Source organism: Lonchura striata, chromosome 1A (assembly GCF_050655825.1).
Source record: "Lonchura striata isolate lonStrDom1 chromosome 1A, ASM5065582v1, whole genome shotgun sequence".
NCBI classification, from domain to species: domain Eukaryota; kingdom Metazoa; phylum Chordata; class Aves; order Passeriformes; family Estrildidae; genus Lonchura; species Lonchura striata.
Window position 1 is genome coordinate 13,872,200 of NC_140741.1, and position 22,236 is coordinate 13,894,435.

Genomic DNA, 22,236 nt, shown 5'->3' on the forward strand with positions numbered 1-22,236 from the left:
ACACTTCTGTTGAGGCTGAAGAGTAAGTAAAACACTGTTGCATTACTTGGTCCACCAAGTGATTAGGATATGACACAAATATCTGCAGTGTTGCAGAAGGAAATGTCACCTTGTGCTGGCTACAACTGTTCCTGAGCTCTTCTGCTGAAAGCTGCACTGCTCCCATTAAGAACCTCTGTGACAAAAGGATGTCCAGGCAGATTTATTTTCTTTTACCTGTGGCTGATGAAATAGTGTTAACCCTAATTTGGTGTCCAGTTGCCCATTTAGCTCTGGCTGGCCACAGTCAGGGATGTTTTATGAAGGACCATTGCAGAAGCTCATGACCCTGACAGAAGCCCAGGAGCAACTCAATGCTCTGGCAATGATTATTTACTGTTTTTCCCATCTTACATGCTGTATTTGGTCATGTTAAGTAACTCTGCAGTAATCAGACAAGATGGAATGGCGGCTTGTCAGCTGATTTAATTAAAACCATGTAGTTTCTTTTTTTTTTTATTTTATTTTTATTGCCTCTTACACATCATTAATATTCTGTCTAAGACGTGCCTGCAATCTAAAGATTGGAATCAGTCTCATTGTGCTCTTTCCAAGCTTGAATTCCCAGACACACAAACCTGGGAAAGAGTTTTAAAGGGACAGGTAATAGTTAGAAACTAATTTGATTACATTGAAATGGACTACTCATTTGTCCAAATAAGTGCTTATTAAGAGACCAGTCTTTCAGGTTGCCTTTTAATGCAATGCAGGCTTAGCTTTCATGGATATGAGTGGGAATAGAATATATTTAGGATTTCCCAGGAATCAAGTCTTTTCTCTGCAATCTTCTGCTCATTCAAATTTTTGGTTATGCAAATATATTAAAAAGACTCGAGTAAGTAACACTGTACCCATTTTAGCTTGGTTTATTATTTTGGTCTTTAGCAGCAGTGCTGTATTGTCCGTTTTCTGAAGTGCCAGGTAAGATCCATTTCACAGTGCCAGTGTTAAGGAAACTCCCCAGTCAGACCATTCCCTCTGGGACTTTCTGGCAGTGGCACTCTCAAGGTCAGAGACTTTCTGGGACTGAAGGCCCTTCCCTGGCCTGGCTCCCCACACACCCCACTCCCATCACACCAGCTTTGCCATGGCAGAGGCGGCAGAGCCCCGGATGTCTCATTCCATAAAGCCACCTGTTTCTGGGGCAGTGACACAGACACAGCCCAAGCTGCTGCCTCCAAGGAGGGACCCCAGCAAAGGAACCCCTGGGATTTTATCCCATCACAGTCTCCCCATGGCCAATCCCACTCTTCCTCCCAAGTATTCACCCCCTGTCCCCATCCTTGTGTCCATCCACCTCGCTGCCATCACTTGTTTTCATCTCCCTTCTTGCCCAAAAGGTTGGGCAAGAACTTTTCCGGCTGCTGCTGTGACTCAGTGTCCATTCACCTGGCTGGCTTTCACCTGCCTTTGTGCCCTTTGTCATCCCAAAGGTCGAAAGTTCATCCTCTTGTCCTGGGTTCCCACCCAGAGCTCAGCCTGTGCTTCAGTCTGCATTTAAATCTGCATCTCAACCTGCATTTCCATCTGCAGTTTGTGAGCCCAGTACCTGCACCAGAGGTGCTCCTCAAGAACAGCACATCAGCCAGCATGTGCACTCGATTTACAGCCAGATTACAAGGCAAAAAATAAATCTAGCATTTAAAAGTATATACAGCAGTTTATTTAAACAGCGATTAACTTTCATCAACAGTGTGTGCATTTCTTTAAGGAACCCTGTCACTCTCAATCACAGCTGCAGCCCTCCTGCATCACCCTGCTACTCGGTGGCTTTAAGCCAGTTTTACAGATAGTTCATAGCCAATTTCCATACAGGTTCCTTATGTTAAAATTAAGCCAACTGGAGTCAACAACTGCTGCTGAATGAAGGTAAAAGCTTGAGAACATTTTGCATAACAGTCATCAGCGTAGCTGATAACTATTACAGTGTTCTGGTGAAGTAAGCCTACGCAGATCTTATCTCTCCTGCCTGTCTGTTCCAACATGCATCTCATCTCACTGGCAGCCCTTTGCTTTAATTAGCTAAAATCTCTGCTTCAGCCTTTCATATGTCAACCAGCCTGTGTACACTTCCATATTTTTAATCAGTAGTCTGTTGTCTTTACTTTGTCATTCACACTAGCATATAAATCTGCTCTTCTTATGATCCTCACTGCTTGGTAGAAGTCAAAACATGCTGTTTAATTTTCCTGTTCACTGATTTCCATTTGTTTCATGTTCAAATGCTGGCTCCTTTCCCCCTTTCGGGCATGCTGTGAGCATGAAACTTAGTGATTGAATGCCAAAAGAACAGTTCTTTTTCCCTTCTGTACCCACAAATGGGTCATCCTAACCTGGCTGGGATGCTTCCCTTGACAGCGTGTCCTGTGCCTGTGCGCTCAGCCCGAATGGGGCTGGGGGGGATGGGAACTGGGCTGCTGCAGGCTGGCAAAGTTAAGCTAAAGATGGCTAAAATAAAACAGGTGCAGAACTTATGTGCTCTCCTAAGGTCATGACTGGCTTCTTGCTGTTTCTTCTCTTTTTTTTTTTTCTTTTTTTTTTTTTTCTATTTCTTTTCCTCATTAATCTACTAGTGCAGAATATTTCATTTCACCCATGACACAGATGAAGACACCAAGACTGAGAAATACTCAGATATGGGAGAGCGAGAGGGTCACGTGTGGCTGTCCACTGGCTTTCACATTTTCTGGGTCACTGGGGGGACTCTGTGGATGTCTGTGGATGTCTGACAGGTGGGTGGCTGGGTCTGGTATCTGTGCCTGGAGCTGATACCCCAGCTGAGCTTGGAGTGTGCTCAGGATGTCATCCAGCTTCTGGTGCATCTGCATGACCTGTTAGGGAATCAGAGAGCAGAAGATATGTCAGATGGTTGCAAATGCTTCTGGTGAGAGGCATTCCAGGGCCAAAAGCAAGGAAAAAGCCTGGCAGGGAATATGGACATATGAGAGCCACCCGGTCCCTGAGTTTTGTCCAGCCTGCTGCTCTACAGCAGATGACACTGCAAAGTCACAGGGAAAATGGAGCAGAAGGACAGACATTGCTGGCCTGAGAAATTAATTCAACCATTTTGTCTCTCAGCCTTTTCCCAGGGTTGATGATGATGCATCCTGCAAATATCTGTCCTGAACCTCTCCTTCACTCTTTGGTCTATAGTGAATGTTTTTTTCCTAGTACCTCTCCCAGCCTTCACCACCCTTGGTTGTAGGACATCTTGCTTTCCATTACTGTCCTGGGAAATTAAATAGTCTCTCCTCCCTTCACACTGTAAATAGATGCCTCAGTGATACATGTTACAGGCAGAGATCCTACCAGATATGGTATTTATTCCCATGCATTTTTAGGAGGATAGACTACTAAAAAACTCATATTGACACTAATGACTTCATTAAAAAAAAAAAAAAATGAACAGCCATTCTATAGGAAGACATGCAAATTCCTTCTCTCATTTCTTTGCTTTTTAGCTGAAATTTCTCAGCTGTAGTCCCTAATAGAGGAGTCTTTCCTAATTGTTATTCTTATTATCATTATCATTAAGCAAGGAAAGGCAAATATGAATTTTTAAAGGGAAGCTGCACTCATGCTTTCTAGTATTTTTTGAGTTCTGATCTTTTTTTAGGAGCACATTGCTGCCATTATACCTTTGTGCTGGTAGGGCTTGCCTTCACTGCAAATGGCTCCCAGTTGCCTCAGCATCACCCAGTGGAACAGGCTGGGGGCTGGGGGCTGCTTGACTTTGTTCCAAAGGCAGAATTATGGCCAGCATCATGTAATCAGCTGGGATCACTTCTAATGATGCTTGAACACAGTGCAGCTTTGTGTTATAGATGAGCCCAAGAAAAAGGAGCATTTTGAAGAACATTGAATGGTTCACTTTACAGTTATCTGCTTTGAAACTGTGAGCCTCTGCAAACTGTGATCTGTCCCAGTGGGTCTAATAAACTTTGATAGCAAACCTTTTAGAGTGATATCAGATCTAAACTGAGCTTTCATTAAAAAGGGAGGCAGAGAGAATGAGAGAGAGAACGATTCCAGCCTTTTTCTGTGCAAAGATAACTTTGGAAATAGCCATTGGCAGTGTGGACTGAAAGTTTAGCAAGCTGAGATTTCTTTAAAAGCCAAGGCAAGGAAAATCACCTTATCCGCTTTTGCCTCTTCTGTCTCTTCTCACTTCAAGGTACCAGGAGTTTATTCAAGTTCAATATCTTTGGTAAACACTATTATCTCCTAAATACAACCTGCTGGGGGAAGAAATAGAGAATCTCTGCTCCATCATAAAGGGAGAGACGTGCTGGTCTCTCTTCCATTCCTATATTTACAGCTGCTAGCTTCTGGTAGAAAAACTCATCTCCCTGTCTCTGTTTAGGTGTTGGGTCTGGGTTATCTGAGGCAGTGTTTGCAAGCAAGAAGGGAGTGTTTAGGACATGGATTGGACAGCAGAGACCTTCACTACAATTTCTGCCTTCCAGGTGCATGGCCAGCACTGCCTGAGTGGTCAGTCACTGACAAAAGCACTGACATTTCTCTGTCTCAGGCACAACAGCCCCAAATTCTGCTCAGCATTGACTTAGCTGAGAGTCTGAAAGTCACTAGTGGTTTAAGGGTTAAGCAGCATGGAATTAATTTGAAAACCACAGCCTTTATTTTCTCCTCCATTCTTGAAAAGCCTGTTTGGCTGATGCTGGTAATGACTCAACAGAATCTTTCTTAAGCAGCAATGTTGCTTCAGAGTAGAAACTAAAGCAGAACTAATGTATAGCAATAGGGTACAAAGAAGTGTAGGCAGGGAAATGGGATCAGGCAGATGAAAGTTCTCTTGAGGCTTTCTTTTGTGAGGCTTTGTTGATTTTGATCTGCACGCTTTATCTTAGATAAGCTATGCCTGCATATTCTGTATCATTTAAACTCTTCTGAATTTCACTGTATTTTGCCAGATCAGTGAAAGAATGTGACAGGGAATCATTTTATGCACTCTTTTTTTTCCAGGAGAAGAGGAAGGTGGAGAATATCCATTTGTAGGGATGGAAACTGAGAAATCCTTACATAGGGGAGTAGATTACACTACATTTCTGTCACACCTTCCACATAAGGATCAGTAAATATTTCCTGAACACCACCAAAGAAAACTGCATAGCTCTTCTGTGTCAACCATACATGGGAAGGTTTTCATGATATTTTTTGAGATTAGAAGCAGGACCCCGCAAAATTAAGTAGGAAGATGTAGTCAGCACCTTGTGGAATTGGAGAATTTTAAACAAGGGTCTGATTTGGAGGCTGGTTAATTCTGATCAAGGAGTGGCAAAAGAAGAGCTGTGGGCACTTGGCCCAAGGTCAGTAGGATAACTTGCAGGGTTAGAGGAATTTTCATATGGGTGAAGGTTTTTTCCACAGGGGGTGCCTGGTTTCAGGTTTCGCCAAATCCACCTCACAGCTCTTACTTTCCCTAAGCCCAAAGAGAAGTTTTCTGTTTTGAGCAACACCCCCAGGCAAGTGCTGAGAAAGGGTTAAAAGGAGCAGCATGTCTTTCAGATAAGTAAAGTGAGAAGCCATCCAGAGCTGGCTGCAGAGTTTCCAGAGAGATGTGATATGGCCCTCGCTGGCTTGGTGGCGACAGGTGAGCTTGGCAGCTGTCCACGGGGAAATGGCAACAAAACTCCCCTTCTCTCACATCACAATAGTGTGCCGGAGATGATCTATAAAATTGGTAAAATGCTTTTATATCCTTTCAACTGCCCTGTAGAAAGGAGACTTGCAAAAGCAGTTTAAAATATTGCACTGTTGTTATTGAGACTGTGAGATGAGCTGAAGGGGTGTTGAAATGTGTATTTATTCTAACAACCCCTGTGAAAGGGGGCTGGACTCCATGGTGACATGCAGGACTGTTAGAAAAAGAAGAAAAAAAAGAAAAAATAAAAAGCCTTGCCACCAGCTCCAGCAAGGCACAGCAAGCCACAAAGTCACTCAAACCATGGGGATCAAGGTGTCCCTCCCCTTCACCTTGGGCACTAGACTGGCTTTCAACACCCATGGGCTGTTTGAGGATACTATTGGGCCTCTGTTTGTGGGAGCTGGTGATGCTTAAATACCTATTTTTATCTCAATTGACTCCTGCTGCAGAAAAGGCTTGTGGAGAAAAGACCCCTGGCATGGCAGCAGGAGAGAAGAAGAAGGCTGGGTCATAATGGGGTTTGCCACATGCTGGACAGATTCCTAGCTCCTATGAGAGCTTTTTTTCCTGACATATTTTGCACACACAGACCATAAACAGAATGCATGTGTGGAAAACAGTCAGAGTAGCCACATGGTCTCCTCCAACTCCTGTCACTTTAGGCCAGAAAAATCCCTCACCCTGTTGCTTTGGTGACACCCTTAGGTTTTGTCTCTCTTTTTAATATGATTTATGGAGGCTGGGAAAGCCAGTAGCAATTATGTGCACAATACACTGACTTGAAATATTTCCAGAGAGGCAGCACAAGGGGAAGATGATCTGCTGGAGCACTTGAGTAAATCTGTAAACCCACAAACACACTCACATGTTGCTAAGTCAGTGAAGCTTCACATCATAAACTTAACCCTATAGATTATATAAAATCACTGTCACCTCCTGGAGGCTCTGCTCTCTCCGTCCCTGCCTTGGTGCAGTTCATCCTGTAGCATGTCCAGGCTGCTGGTACCAGGGATGCAGCACAAAAGGCAGGGGAAAGAGAGGGCAGCCCAATTTGTGTCACCAATCACAATGTCATGGAGCAACAGCAACTTCTGCTTTTGGTTGAGCTGGATTGACTCTGGCTTCCTATTTGCCTTGCTGCAGTGCACAGAGCTGTGAGCCCACAGGACAGCCGAGGGTGTCCTGGCAAGGCTGGAGGATGGAAGGGACACTGTGTGGATGAACCCCATCCCCTGCTGTCAGAGCTGATGCACAAGAAGGGCTTTGTCCTGGCAGATGAGATAGCCAGACCTCCCCTCCTTGCCATGAAGCCCTCGTGCCACAGCAAACTGCAAACCTAAGCATGGACAACCCAGAACCCCAAGGACCCCCAGAACCCAGAGGAAGCCAGGAGATCAGCAGGGCCATCCCCAGGGGCTTTGCCTGGTGGTGTGATATTTTTCAGCTGACACTGCAAAGTCAACCCCATCTGAGGCTGTGCAAACATTATATCCCAGCCCAGGGTTTCCAAAGCACCACAGTCCTGACTTCAGCCCACTGAACACCCCCTTCTCTAGCAGTGGCCTAACTCTGTGCTCTTGGCTTTACTGTTTCCTCTGTTTCCAGTCCTTGCTGCAGCTCCTGCTCCTGAGGCAGCTCCAAAGAATCAGGATCCACTCTCGGCAGCTCTGGCTTAAACACAGCTGCCTGGAGAGTTTTAACATCAACTGCTTGGAAAAGAATAGTTTGATAGGTAGGATTTATTTTGTATGGATAGAAGTGCGCATATGAACCTTAGTCTGCCATGAGCTATTTCTACCTGTGGGTATGTGTTTCTGATACTCCCAGCTTGTTATTTGTGATAGGTCACCTAAGGTCAGTTTGTAGGAGAAAATGGTGTTAATGTAGTAAAATCTAATGTGATTAAGTTGAACTGGTGCAATCAATTTTATGAATGCTTCCATTTCTGACTCATGTGACACATTGATTTAGCTTAAGCTCGTTATCCAGAAATTTGTATCATTTTCACATATTGATCAGGTTTGTCACATGATGTTTCTTCTCATTCCAGATGGTGGACTGATTTGATTAGATCCTGTGTTTAGCTTTATATGCACATCTGTTCTTGTAGCTTCTCTCTGCCTACAGTTATTCAAACGAATTGCCTATTGTACACTTTGAAGCCTGAATTGTTTATTTTAGGATTTACTTTATTTTTTAGTGTGTGGATTTATTGCTGCCCAGAGACTGCTGATTCTGGGAAAGGACATCTTTTATCTATAACACTGCCTGCAAAACTTCCTCTCACCTTGCTTGTCCTGTCAGAGATATTGGACTGAGGTGGAATGCTGAATCCACTGAAACTTTTTTCCCCTTCAGCAAGGCCAGACAATGTCAGTGTTGACATAGCCTGTTGGTAGCTGTGAGGAAGCCACACCAGACACAGAGACTGGGAGTAGCTTGGGGAGGTTTCTGTTGTGCAAGGTGAGGCTCTGGAGCAGCCTCTGAGCCCGCTCCAACGAAGTGCTTATGGATGTGCCTGAAGCATGGGAAAAGTCTTCCTGAGTTCACCAAATATTTAAGTGCTTTGCTGGAGTGGAGCCAGAATGGTCAACAGTTTGCAGGATTATACCTTTAGGATAAGCTTTTGGAGTCTTCTAAATAATCATACACACATATTCCCAGAGACCATTTTTCAGGTCTCTGAGAAGTAATAATGGTCATCTATCACAAGATCCTTTTGGAAAAAACCTTGGCATTCATATTAGCAGTGAACTAGCAGCAGTGTTTCCTAAACAACAGGAAGGCTTTGATGAACAGGATCCCATTAACTGACTGGTTTTGGGATGAGTTGTAATGAAGTTGGAATGGGTGTCAATTCTACAATGATGCTGTAGAAAAAAAGCAGCACTGCCAGGTGGCACAGACACAGGGAAACACCTCACAGTGTGACATCAGTCTGTAGCCAACTACCAGCACTACCTGGCCCAGCACTGAGCTGTGCTCCCCTTGCTGGGCTCTGCTGAGGGTGCAAACAGCACAGGAACACCAGCTCAGGAACACCAGCTCCACACCAGGAGCTCTTGCCAGCAGCCTCAAAGGTCAGGTAAACAAGTACATGACTAGAACCTAAATAAGCTCCACTTCCATGGCAGCCTGTTGTTCTGGTAGATCCAATTCCTCATGAACACAAACAAATATATGAACCATCAGACTGTCTTTTTTGACTCATTCTGTGTACCCCTTAGCAGATATCAGCTGCTTATTTTCATTCCATGAAACTTATTTAGATAATGCCACCATTTTCCAGGCCTCCCTTCCTTTCTCCCAAACATCCCCACCCATTCTTAGGTTAGGTGTTACAACCTCTGTTGGCCTAGGGTATGGTAATCTTTATTTTAAGCATAGCTTCATTTATTTTTGTTTCCATCTACCTTTCCTGTTTAAATGAAAGCACAAAGTCTATCCTTCTGCCCTGTGCTCCTGGGGTATTTCCTGCAGGTACCCTCTCGGTGAGCATTTTATTTTTGTATTTCCCATGCTGCAATTGCACTGATGAAGCTCTCCAGTAAGACCTGTGTCTATGGTTGATGTTTCTGGTGTAAGATGCCTTTTGCTTAATTCCTAAGCAACTATCACAAGTTGAGCCCTGCCTTTCTAAAGCAGGCCTGGTCACCACACAGATTATGTGTTACTGGTTTGGGGAAGGTGTGATTTATTTTTTTTAAATGAATCCTTTCTTCCTAAACAAATGAGGTTTGGCTGATTATATATCTGTGTGTATATTGCTATGGCAGCTTTGAATTAAGGTGGCCAACTTCAGACACATTTGCAAGAGAATCCTTACAGATAAAAAGTTCATACAGATTTCTGGAAGTTTGGCACTTGTGCAGAAGACAGACATCCAAATTAGTGCCTCTTTGAAGGAAGGGCAGAAGAGGAAGGTGAACTGTATTATTAGACCCCAGAGAATCCACACAGGATGCCCTGACCACAGGAAAAGCTTTATTCAGCTCTTGCCCCTTATTAGCCTCGGATAATCAACCACAAAATAGAGAGTCACAGGAAACCAGGCAGCATAATTTCTAGTGCTCCCAGAAGCGCTTGTTTCTGGCTCAAGAAATTCAAGTGGTGCCACTCTTTGAGTGGACACAAGGGTACCTTCCCACAGCTGCCATTCCACAGCAGCAGCACTCAGCCGCCGGCTGAGCTGGACTCTTGTGAGAGCTTGTCCCACTTCAGCTCTTTGCACATGCACCTGTCTGCCTTTGTGTCTGCTGCCAGTGCTTTCTGACGTCTGGAATTTGTTCTCCCCAGTAGGTAAATGAGTCTTTGCAGAACTCTCTGTCTCCTAAGCCACACACATAAATGGATACTTTTATTCTTGCAGGACATTTTGTTCCTCACCCTCCTCTGGATCCTGCTCAGATCCTCCCTGTAATCTTGCCATCTTTCCTTGTGACATGGCTCCTCAGCCACACCCGGGATGACGCACTGCCGTTTCTCAGCTCTTTGCATTGTGTGGCTGCAGGTCCTGCTGCAAAGCGAGCATGAAGACAAACAACAGGCAAAAATAACAGAGCCAGTCTGGCCTCAAAAGTGTTTCTGCAGCTTCTGTGAGTCACACTGCAATTTCACAATAAAGCCACCTTGTAACTTATCCTCCAAGATGCTGATTAATTTAATTTTTAAATCTTCAAACAATACTGAACAGTGAGGAACAATAAAAAGAAAAAGCAGCACTGAGTACTCCAATGGTGTCAAAGGAGCACTGAGAAAGGAGTGACCATAAGCCTTTCACTAGATAGGTGTGATTACTCAGCATTTTAGATGGGTGGGATGGACTTGGTGTTTGCATCTCACCTAACCCTTTGAATAGACAGTATCAAGCCTTCCATTTGGCCTTCTTGAGTTCAAATAAATCACCTCCGTGAGAATTACATCTAACCACACCAGCCTCATGGCTAGATAGGGTTCACCAATTCCTGCAAGGGGGAGGTTGCTTTGGACTGTTTCTTTTCAGCTTAGCTGCAAGAATAACTTGCTGATACTAAACCCAGTGGGAGAATTCCCTTAATCCAGCCCTGCTGACCTGACATACCTGATGGACTGTGATTGCCAAGGTAATTTTCATGGTCTTTATCACAGCTGTTAATGCACAACTGCTCTTCACACACACACACACACACACACACACACACACACACACACACACACACACAGGCACACACAGACACAGAGATCCCTGCTTGAAATTATCAGCCCATGTAGGTACTAGAAAAGTTTCAGGCAATTTTTGTAGGACCTGAACAGGAGCTCAGAAACCCAAGGTCCAGTCTAACCTTCCTGGGTGAGCCTAATCAATATTTGTTAACCACATGGATCAAATAAACTGTCATTTCCTGTCTTTCTGACATGAAATCACTTGAAATTGGATTGGTTTCAGTCTTGAAACAAAACAGAAGACACAGACCAACAAAAAGGTAAGAGTAATCTAATATGGGGGCTTAAATGTTGGCTATAGGAAGGAAGGAAGCTGTGCTGGAAAAAGATCAGTCCCTGTTGGCAGCGGACAGGATGAAAGAAGATGGTGGTGGTACTTTGCCTTTCTCAGTGTTGGCTCTTTGAGGATTGATATGGACACAGCAGAACAAGGTTGGAAGTGTGGTGTGCTGGTCGTGCCAGGAGGAAAAAGGTGACCAGGAAGCAAAAGGATAATTGTCTGGGAATCAGAGGGTGTCACTGTCACTGTCTGGAACTCTCTTTTCAGCTTATACCATTTTAGTCAAACCCTGTAGTCAGACTAAGGGCTGGTCTGTGTGCAGATTTGTGCTGCTGTCAGAAAAACCAAGCTCACAACACACCCTGGCCACTGGGGAGCCTGTCCTGGGCCCTCATTTTGCTGTGCCCCGTTTCAGTGAAAGTGATGCAGGAAGCCCAGCAGAAGCTGACTTGTGAAGGTCTTGGGAAGTGAGAGCTGGGCCTTTGCACCATGAGCTGTTGAACAGGTCAAATGAAAACTTCTGCCCTCATTCCTCCTCTGCTTTTACACAACACTTACTGAAACTCCCACAGCCTCCAAAGGTGCCACAGGACTTTGCACAATGCTCATTAGGTGGTTGGAGGGAGAAGCTGCAGAAGCACAGGGTGGTGTTACATATTTAAATAGTCAGGATTACAAAACACCATTGTTTCCTCATTAAAACACAGAAACCCAAAGCAAGTGAAATATTATCAGGTAGTGCTGATTGAGGGTGTAGCAGTTCTTGATTCTGACTGACTCAATGTGCTTTGCTGAGCCCTTTGGTTTTAGCCGGTCTGGCTTATCTGTCATTTGATGGATTTTACTGGGTTGCTGGTGTATTCCAGGCCTGATTAACACCACTGCCACACATACTTTTAATGAGTTCTTGAAAAACTCATGGCAAGTGATTGGACTCTGGACTGCCTTGTTCAGATTTGAGGCCACAGTGCCCTGGTGCTGAGGGTGTCTGTCTTGTCTGTTCAGTCACACCAAGCCACAGCATTTGATCCCAGCTCAGCAAAACCCACAGGCATGGACAGTGCAGGAAAAACAACAACACAGCAAGGAACAGTTCCTGACTTGATCTGGGATTCCTGAGCACCTGGAAGGCCCTGAGCAATGTGTGGGGTGTGATAGCACAAACCAGCGCATGGATGGGCTGTAGCTGCAGTACTGTGTGTGCAGGGCAGCAGAAGAGGCTGCAGGAACAATGAATTTGGCTGGATTTGTATTTTTCTCCTTCCCAAGCTAGAGAATTTATTGAATAATATGTTCTGTAGCTAAAGAGATGTCCATGGCCATTTAAAACACTGTTTGAGAACAGAAGACTGAGCAAAGCAATTTCCCAAATCCAGAATCTCAGCAGTGGCCATTTTCCATTTCTTTTGTGCTTGAAAAATAAGCAAGAATTTTGAAAAATCAGCATGGCTACATCCCCAGGGGAGACGCAAATAAAGCATTAATTAAAGCAAAGAAAGGGAGGTGTCTTATTTGAACTCTGCTGAGCTGGATGGATTACCTATGAAAGCTGGCAGTGACAGGACAGCTGTGTGAAGAAGCCTGTGGCAGAAGCACCGGTGTCTTACACAAACAACAGAAGACAAGGCGGGAGACGCAATGCCATAATTGCCAGATAGATTTCTTCCTCATGAGGCACTTGCTAAGTCAGCAGAAACCTGCCTCAATTTTCTGTTGCAAGGCACCATGCTTTTAATTAAGGGGAAAAAAAAAATCAGCTATTATAACATATATATATATATGTGTGTGTGTGTGTGTGTGTGTGTGTATATATATATATATATATATATATATATAATTTTTCTCCTCCATGTTTCTTCTTTTTTAATCTATCATTGCAGAGAAAAAATATGGCAATAATAAAAAGGGACATGTATTAACATGAACACGGAGGTGTGGGAATATGGGAATGGCCTAGTAAGATTTCATTGTCCCAGCATTTAGTAGAACAATTTAAACCAGTGATGCAGTTTAATTAAGATTTTGGGTTACTGGCTTTGTTGAGGTTCTAGAGGTAGAACTGGGAAACCATGGAAATATTTATGCAACTTTCTGCTATGAGGGAAGGCATATATTTTTCAGGCCAGAAAGCTAAAATCCATTAATAAAAGAGGAATAAGCTAAAATTCATTCATAAAATAGATAACTCGCATGACTACTGGGAACCCCACAGATCTAATTGTTTATAATAAGTAAGTAGCTACATCTACTTATAATAGAATTGTACAAATCTTTGAGGTGGGAAAAGACCTTCAAGATCATCCTGTCCAACCTTTGATTTATTTTATTTACCATGAACTGTGACTTTAATCAACTGGATCAACATAATCTATATGTCTAAACTATATTTAAAAACACCTGGGTTATTGGTTGGGGTTATTGCCCCCAGTCTGGATGCCAGGGCCATGGATGTCTCCTCCTCCTCCATGCTGAAGTCACCATTTTACTGCTTGCAGATTACACAGGAGCAGAGGGGAAAAGCAATACCCTCAAGAAGAGAGTCTTATGCTGTGCTCCAGATGAGGTATGGTGCACCCCATAAGAAAAAAATGGAGTTCCTCACCCTTCTTCCCCTTACCTCTGGCACAGTTAGATGAAATGTCCATGGTAAGACAAAAAATTGTTTTTTTTCTAGGAATTTGAACTAAAGTTTTAATTACTGTTAATAAGTATGTGGATTTTCTGTCCTGCAAAAAGATTAAGAAAAAATTCTCCAAGCCCCCAAACTGTGCCAAGCCTGGCACAGTAAATAGTTTCTTTGCCGTGCAATCTAATTTTCCACGTTTATTATTTGCTAATGATCTGCAGAAGACAAAAACCACTGTGAAATACTTGATCCACTCCCCTTTAATTTTGAAAACACTGAGAAACTACCATTCAAATATTTGTTTTTTGCTTATTATTCTTGAAAAATTCATCAACATCAATTTGACTCATTGTAGCACAGCAGATCCTGCACAGTTTTCCTGGGAAGGGACTTTTTGATGTAAGAGCTCCTGTCAGCTTTAGTTCAGAGGCTTATACCTTAGCACATGCCAAAAGCACATGAAATCAGAGAGGAGGGGAAAGTAAGAGTTGCCCCACTAACCAGCCTTGGGCTGTTTGGCTGCAGAGATATCATGCTCTTTTGGGGCTTCACCTCCATCCCCAGCCCTGACAAGAAGGCAGAGGGGAGCCAGATCCGTGTGCACAAGGGGGTGACAGTGAAGGTCTGTCCATCTGTGGTGCCAGCCAAAAGGCTGTGCCTTCCCCAGCCCTCCTCAGCATTTCCCAGGGCCCTCTCCAGGCACTCACAGGGATTACTCAGCTCAGGGTGTTTCAGTGCAGTGTCCTGGGTTACAGTGGGATTTTGGACACGGCTCTGTTTACCCACATCGCTTGGGTATGTCCAGTCAATGTGGCAATCTGCAACACTGTTTGAAAGCCAGATGTGGTGCTCAGGAGTAGATCTGCTTGAGCAGCTGGGGAAGATTAAATCCTCTTGTAAGCCACAGAGCAGCATGGGGTAACACTTGGTACATTAGGGAGAGCTGAGACAGGCTTTCGTAGTAAAACCAAGAACTTTGCTGGCCCCCCAAGTCTGCAAAAGTTCAGGAACCTTTCAGTAAACGTGGATTGAGAAGATTTATAATTTCAAGGAGGAACCTCTTAAAACACTCTGGTATATGCATGATTTTGAGCCTAGACCTGGCCACACCTGGCACTTTGGAAGTTTTGCTTTGGGTTTTTTGCATACAAATCCAAAACACAACGTAGACTCGGCAGGGAGGAACCGATGCAGACCAAAACTGCTGAGTTTTGCGCAGCTCTAATTATAATCTCTTCACAGCGGGGGTTTTATTTATTACTGTTTGTACTGTGGTAGCAGTGCAGGGCTCTGGGGCTGCACTGTGGAAAAGGCAGGAGAAGGAGGCAGCATCCCCAGCCTGAAGAGTGCATATTCTAAATAAACAAAAAAGATAAGGAATGAGGGAAAGACATAAAGCATGTAAGCAGAGCGATTAAGGGCTGCTGGAAGACAATGCTTTTCTTTGTGTCTCTCTCACCCACACACAAAATTGTATTTGTTTATCCTGTAAACTCTTTGGGGTCAGGGCTGCATTTTCCAAAATGTGTAGGGAGATGGGATGCAAGAAATGTGTGGAGAAATGAAGGTGCTGAGGGCAGCAGCAGCAGCAGATCAGCTGCCCAGAGGGCCGCTCTGCCAGATTTTGGCAGCGAGGGTGGGAGTAGGAGGACAGTGGTGGGGAGGGAGGGCAGAGGATGAGACTGACTGCCCTTCTTAGCTTGGGTCAGGTCAGAAAACCAACTCTGACAACCTGAGACAAGTCACCGTGCTGCAGATTCCTCTAGGGTTGAGCAGGGCTAAAGTGGCATAAATCTTCCTTGGTGTAAAGTGCTTTCAGATACTCAAGTGAAAGGTACTGAAGGAATGCAGAGATTTATTTTTCATAAACCTCTTGACATATTCTTTTCAGTTAGGCTAAGTCAAAGCCTAAAGCCAGGACTTTTGGAGAGACATACTTCTTTCTAATTATATACACACACACACATATTTTTGAATATAAAAATACATTTGCGAAAGAGGCAACTGTATACTTTTTCAAAATGAAGCCTTAAGTTAGTTTTCCTAAATCTATATATTGGATCTTAAATGAACAGCCAGATTTAAAATCAGGACACTTCATTAAAACAATGTTCAGGAGTCCAGCTATAAGTTCTTACTTGAAGATGTTTTGCCACAAGCTAGCTGAAAGTTTCATGTCTTAAAAGAAGTTTATAATGTCTGGTTTTGTTTTTTATTTTTTTCCTTAAGGATTTAGGTGAAGGTTTGGGCCAATTATTTTATCCCAGTTATTCACCATTCTGCAACTATTAATTAAAACAAACAGCTCTCTGAAGCTATTTCTCACAATGGGTAAGATTTATATCTTGAAACTGAAGCTTGTTTTTTCACTGTTTTCTACACTGCATAAACATCCAAGGTTGTTATTGCAGCAATCATCAACACAAGCTCTCAGAGCTCCTTGCCACGTTTGTGATATTCATTGTTTGAAAAGCCCCAGCTCCTGGAGTGAAATGATTAGATGAGAACCTCAGCTTTCAGTTCAAAAAAAGAAAAAGTAACTTTGAGAGAAATGGGAAACCATGAGCAGAATGCACAGTCAAGGGTCCAAGAATGGAGAGCAAAAAAAGGACAACTCCACATGTGTTACCATTTTTTAAAGCCTAAGAACACTTAAATCAACCTCCCCCTTATAATTTGGCAGAGGGGGGCTGACTCAGGGCTTGTGGCTGCCAGGACATGGTCGTGGAAGGGGTTACTCATCACCTTGGAGTGCCCAGAGGTTTTTCCCCAAGGGGCTGTTCACCCTCTGCTGAGCTGCATGTGTTTGTACTGCAAGGTGCTGGGCTCCAGCCACTTATATTTTAATTTTTTTTTTCCTTTTTCCTTTCAAACCAACTTTACTGAAGCATTCATTTATGAAAATATCCTGCACAAGGAATTAATACTGATTTGGCAAATAGAGACAACAGGTCATCTCCTGGTCCTTCCAAATCTTACAGGATCTCTTTAAGCTTTCAAAAAAAGAAGAAAAACAGAACTATTCAAAAGACTTGGCTGCTAAATAGTCAGTAAGGCCATAACAATGTAAAAGCAAATGTAAATATTATATGATGAAATGTATTTTTCAAAAAGCAGGTTTTTTCTCAGAAGTTAGATGGGCTTTATATATGAGATGATTCATTCCCGAAGGTAACTCCCTACATATTATGGCCTAAAATATCTATTTTATACAATGCTTTTATGTTGTGAAAGCTCATTCAGCCCCCTGATTTATGAAGGCTGTACATCTCCTTGCTCTACTCTCCACAAACCCACAGGGGAGAGAACAAAAAATACAGAGCAGAAACCTGGCTAACTCCAGTGTGACAAAGGGGCATTAATATTGGAAAACTAATGCAGGGAGTGTAACAAGAACACAAGCAGGAGAAAAACAAGAATATTTCTGCATGGCTAAATAGCACATGGTGAAACCTTTTGTACAGAAAAGGAGGTGGGTCCCAGATGAGGCAGCAGAGAGGAGTGTGATCTTTTCAGCTAGCCGAATGTGCAGCCCATAGCCATGCTGCAGATTGTGTGGTTTGCATTTATTCATTTACAGGGGTACAATTCCCACCTCTCTTCAGGGTGCAGTTAAACCTGATTCCTTCAAAGTGTGGCTTCAGGAATCAGGACAGCTACAGACCAGCAACAGATGCAGTCACAGCTCAGAGAGATAAATCTCTCTTGCAGGAGTGAATAGATGCCAGAACACTCCGAAATCCCCCTCTTTAACAGAGAACCTTGCATTATGAATGTGTCTCTCTACTGGGGCCTGGGTTATGCCTACAATAATGACCCAGTATTGTCATATCTGTTTCAGACATATTTTGTGAGCTGGTGGAAGACAAATGTTGGACACACCAGTGTTGTCAGCTTCTCCAGTACTCTTTAGGAATGCCATTCTTCCTATTTCTGCTGTTGATTCAGCCACACACCCTGCCAATAAACTGTAGCAATAGCTGCCTAACAGGTCATCCTCACTGCACAAGAGGGGGCCGTTTACCAGCACCAGACAACTTAACCACCAACCGTGGCTGTTCCAGCATAACCAAATTCCTGAGGGTAATGGCAGCCCCTTCTGAACTGATGTCTGATCCCACTGAAGTCCTAGGGCTTCCCAGACTTTTGGAGTCACAGCTGATGAACACAAAGGTGCAGCCTGATGCAGTCCTGCAGTCCAATTCTGGGCATGCTGTTGTGGTCCAGAGCAAGCCAGCAGCAGGGTGTCCAGAGGTGGAACCTAGGCCAGGTGTCTGCTCTGCCATGCTGCAGCCTGGGTGAGCTGCTGAGCACTGTTTTGTCAAGGTTACAAGGCAGGGCTGAAGTGTCCTCCAGCCTATCATCACCTGCCCAGTGCTCATGTCCGGAGAGGTACGCAAAGGCAAACAGCTGGAACAGCTGTAAGGGATGACACGACAAATCAGAGACTTCTTGTTTGCTTTTGCAGACAGATCAAGGGACAAAGGTGGGTATCCACTATAATTTGGCAAATACCTCAAGGACAGTGCTGAAGTCTGTGAGATGTGGCTTCTCAGAAGAGCTCACCACTTAATGCAGCCCAAAAAAGCTGGCACAATCACATAGTTAAACTCAAGCACTGCTCCAGACTTTGGAGGCTGAACCTCAAGAATGCTAGGCCCAGAAAAACTGTGCTGCAAAGACAAAGTCAAACCAGCTCAGGGAGATTTGTAGATTGAAATGGAAATGCCATCACTGTACTGGTTACTTAATGACATTTTATTTCTTCCTTCCCTTTTGAAGAGCACTGTTGTGAGAGCAAACAGAGCCTCAGTTTTCTGGTTGATGCTCCTGATGCCAGTGATCCTCCACTTGCATGCAGCTTGAAGCTATGTGGAAGTCATAGGGTCAATTTGTTTACCTTGCCTGTGGCAAGGATTGGGTTCATCAGGTTAATTCCAGTAGTTGCTAAAAGGTCTTGAAATTTTTTTCTGTGGTGTCATATGGCTCTTTTTTTTTTTTTTTTTTTCCCCTCCAAAGCAGGGGGTAACCATGAACTGTTCAAAACATACTGAAGTAAACAAAATTTTTCTGCATCAAGCTCATCCTGTGGATTAATTCTATTGCATTTCTGGCCCTTTCAAGTGAGGGGAAGTCATACAGATGTGAGCAGTCATTTAAGGATTTTAAGGGTTATGGTTCACATCATCCAAAACTGATACCAGGACTACTTGTTCCCAGGAAACGGAAAGATTATGGTGGACATACTGATGTTTTGGGAAAAATGGGAAATTTTTAATAAGAATAGAAAAATATATTTTACAGCTGCTATTATTTGCTTAAGTTCAAAGCCTCTGGCATATCCACACTGATCTGTTGTGAATCACTTCTTTGTTTTTAGTGATAGAAAAATTGATTTCATATTGCTGATTCTACTGAGTTTGGATTACTCTTGTTGTCCTTTCAGATAATGGACCATTGAGCCTGCAAACAAGTCTGCTGTCTGGTACCATCAGCTGATTGACATCAAATTTCTGAAATCTAGTAGTTCCAGTTCTTAGGGATTGTGTGCATAGGAAAAGTAAGAACTTCATGACAATCAGGGAAGCAGAACACTCTTTGGTCAAGAACCAGCATGTCTTAAATATTACTAGGGTGAACAAGGCCTGTACACAGGAATGAGTTAATCCTGAGATAACTGTCAATAATTTGCCATTAACCATGGCTATTGATTCTGCAGACTGGCCTTAGGTGAAACTACTATGTAAAAAAAACCCACAGTGGCAATAGCAACAAAGTACAGTGTTTTCTGGCAGGCTCTGTGAGCCCCTTTGAAGCAGGAAGCAATAGATTATAAACAACTATTATTTTAATCCCTGTAGAACATATTGTGAGAATCCAAAAGCAAGACCTATTTTTCTCAAAGCTCTCCAGAGAAAAAAATTCTTGATATCCCAATACAATATCAAAGAGATCAGCAAGTAAATAAAAACTATCTATTCCTGGCAAGACATCAGAACAGCTCCCACAAGTTTATAGTTGTCCAACAGATCATCAAAAAGAGTTTTGCTTGGGTTCAAGACTTTTTAGTGCCAAGAGGTGGTGTTGATTGTGAGATGCTTGGTATTTTCAAGTGTGCCAGCCAAAGGACTGCTGAGGGATCGTAAGTGGTCCTTAATATGTGAAATGTGTTATCTCTGGACTATTTTATGCATAAACTGCTTTCTGTGAGCAAAAATCTCCATGGAGTGCTCAAAGAAGGCAGCTATTGTGCACACAGAAGCTTGTATTTGTACACCCTGCCATTCACCTAAAAAGTGTGCATGGATCTATTTCCTGTGAAACAATCCTAGTATCTAATTCTTAGATGTACAGAAGTCCATCAGTTTTTGCAGTGCTCACCATGAGCACATCACAGGGGTTTATTTTCACATATTTTTTTGGAAGATGGAAGCAAGCCAGCTTTTCCCTGGCACCAATAACTGGATAGGGTTTTTTTCCTCTGCCTTTCTCTTTTCTTCTCTCTGTTTGCACCTCTTGCCCACTCCCCAGGCCAGTGACAAGGAGCTGATTGAATGGCAGTGGCCAGGGGACAGCTGCAGGGGTTCGGGCTCCCAGCAGTAAGGAACAAAGTGCAGCCAGGGTCTGTGGTTTGCTCGCAGCCATGGTGAGGGCTGGGCTGGGAGCTGGGCTGGGAGCTGGGCTGAGCTTCCACACTGAATGGAGACTCAGAGAAAAGCAGCCAAAGGCACGAAAGGGACTTCTGGTTTTAAAGGAAACCTGTGTTTGGAGGGTCAGCTGCAAATCTTTCAAAGCTCCAAGACAGTCAGGAGGTCAAGCTGTGCTGGGGAGGGCTCTGAGCTGAGCAGGGACAAACATGAGGTCTCTGGGAGCACAAGCACAAGAATTTTGGCAAACCTTTCTCAATGTCAGCGTAGGCTTTGACTTAGATGGTGCTGTAAGGCTGATTCCATCTTCACACACAGCCTTGCCATCTGCTCTGAGTCATTTTACAGTCCCTATTGACCCTTCTTAGAGACGAGCAGATTATGGCACTTCTGTGAGGTGACCAAAGTGGTTACTTGAATGCTGATAATTCCCCCAGATGGAAAGGATGTCTTGGGACAACTATCTTCCTTTCCTTCCTTCATTCCCTTCCTTCGTTCCCTTCCTTCCTTCCTTCCTTCCTTCCTTCCTTCCTTCCTTCCTTCCTGCCTGCCTGCCTGCCTTCCTGCCTTCCTGCCTTCCTGCCTGCCTTCCTACCCTCCTTCCATGCCTTCCCTGCCTTCCTGGCAATGCACATCTTTCAAGAAACACCAGACGGAGGCTGGTGCTTGCCCATGACTTTGCAGAGCTGCTGGAGGCATGGAACACCTGGGCTACCTCTGAAGGAAATGTTTTGTTGCTGCAGAGTGCCCCATCCCCTCCTGTGTGTTCCCCACAGACCTTAGTCCTGGTCCTTGTCCCTCCAGTGCTGGGAGCTGGTGCGAGATGGTGTCTGTCCCTACAACTGCTTTGTGCACTCTGAGCTTCTGAGCCACCACCCGGCACAACCCACCCTAAATATGTCCAGACAAAATAATGGCAGTGCCAGCTTTCAAACCCTGTCACTTAAAGGTCCTGATCCCTCAGAATGATGTCCGTGGTGAGGCTGCAGCCCTCCCCTCTTCAGGAGATTTCAGAAAACCTCAGACAACAGGCAATGCTTACTTGAAGCGTTGCCAGCAATCTGTAAGTTACTAGCTTTGCAAAGCTCCTCAGCCATAGCTGTCCTATCATCCTACTCAACACAAATGTTCCTGTCATTTGTCCTTGGGTCCTGCCATTCTGCTGCAGCAGAGGAAGTCCACACTGTTGAGAAAGGAACTGGACTTAGGCAGGGATCAGTGTGAGTGGGGAGTGAAAAAAATCCCCGAGGTGGAAACAAGCCATCAGGAAAATCACACTGCGAAAAAGCAGAGGTGCAAAATTTCTGAAAGCAAGGGAGCAAGGCCTCCTCAGCTTCTGCCCCTCCCCGAGTAAGGTAGTTTGCTAGGCAGGTCAGATGGTTTCTTATGAAAGCCACTTCTCAGTGGCCACTGCTGTTGGGCAGGGCAGGGAGTTTTGGAAACTGCACGAAGCAAAATTTCATCTCTTGGAGATGAGTATGGAGTTCTGCACATTGCTCTGAATGCTGACAGTCAAAACTGATTTTGGCTGTGCTTCATCCTCAGATTCCACCTGCATTCCTCGTGATCAAAATCCTGGGAGGGAAAATTCAGCTGGTGATTTTCATGAAACCATTTCCTACATCTTTGCAAAGAATGCCTTTGCAAGGGACTTAATGAGATTTTGTTTCGCTGCAAAATTTTTTTCATATTATGCTAGTCATTTGAAAGGGTAAATCACCCAGCTCTGGATATGCAATCCTAAAATAAAATAATAGAAGGGTTGAAAAAATGTTTC

The 22,236-nt window shown here is 43.9% G+C and overlaps 1 protein-coding gene across 1 annotated transcript in view; it reads right to left on the minus strand.

The window, feature by feature from the left end:
• Window positions 1–1,379: 1,379 nt before the first annotated feature.
• LOC110472978 (potassium voltage-gated channel subfamily KQT member 1-like) overlaps window positions 1,380–22,236 on the minus strand; it is a 189,503-nt gene continuing 168,646 nt past the window's right edge. The window contains exon 5 of the mRNA XM_085569109.1: window positions 1,380–2,870. Within this exon, the coding sequence (XP_085425235.1) occupies window positions 2,670–2,870 (201 nt within the window). The 3' untranslated portion in view covers window positions 1,380–2,669. The remainder of the gene's footprint in view (window positions 2,871–22,236) is intronic.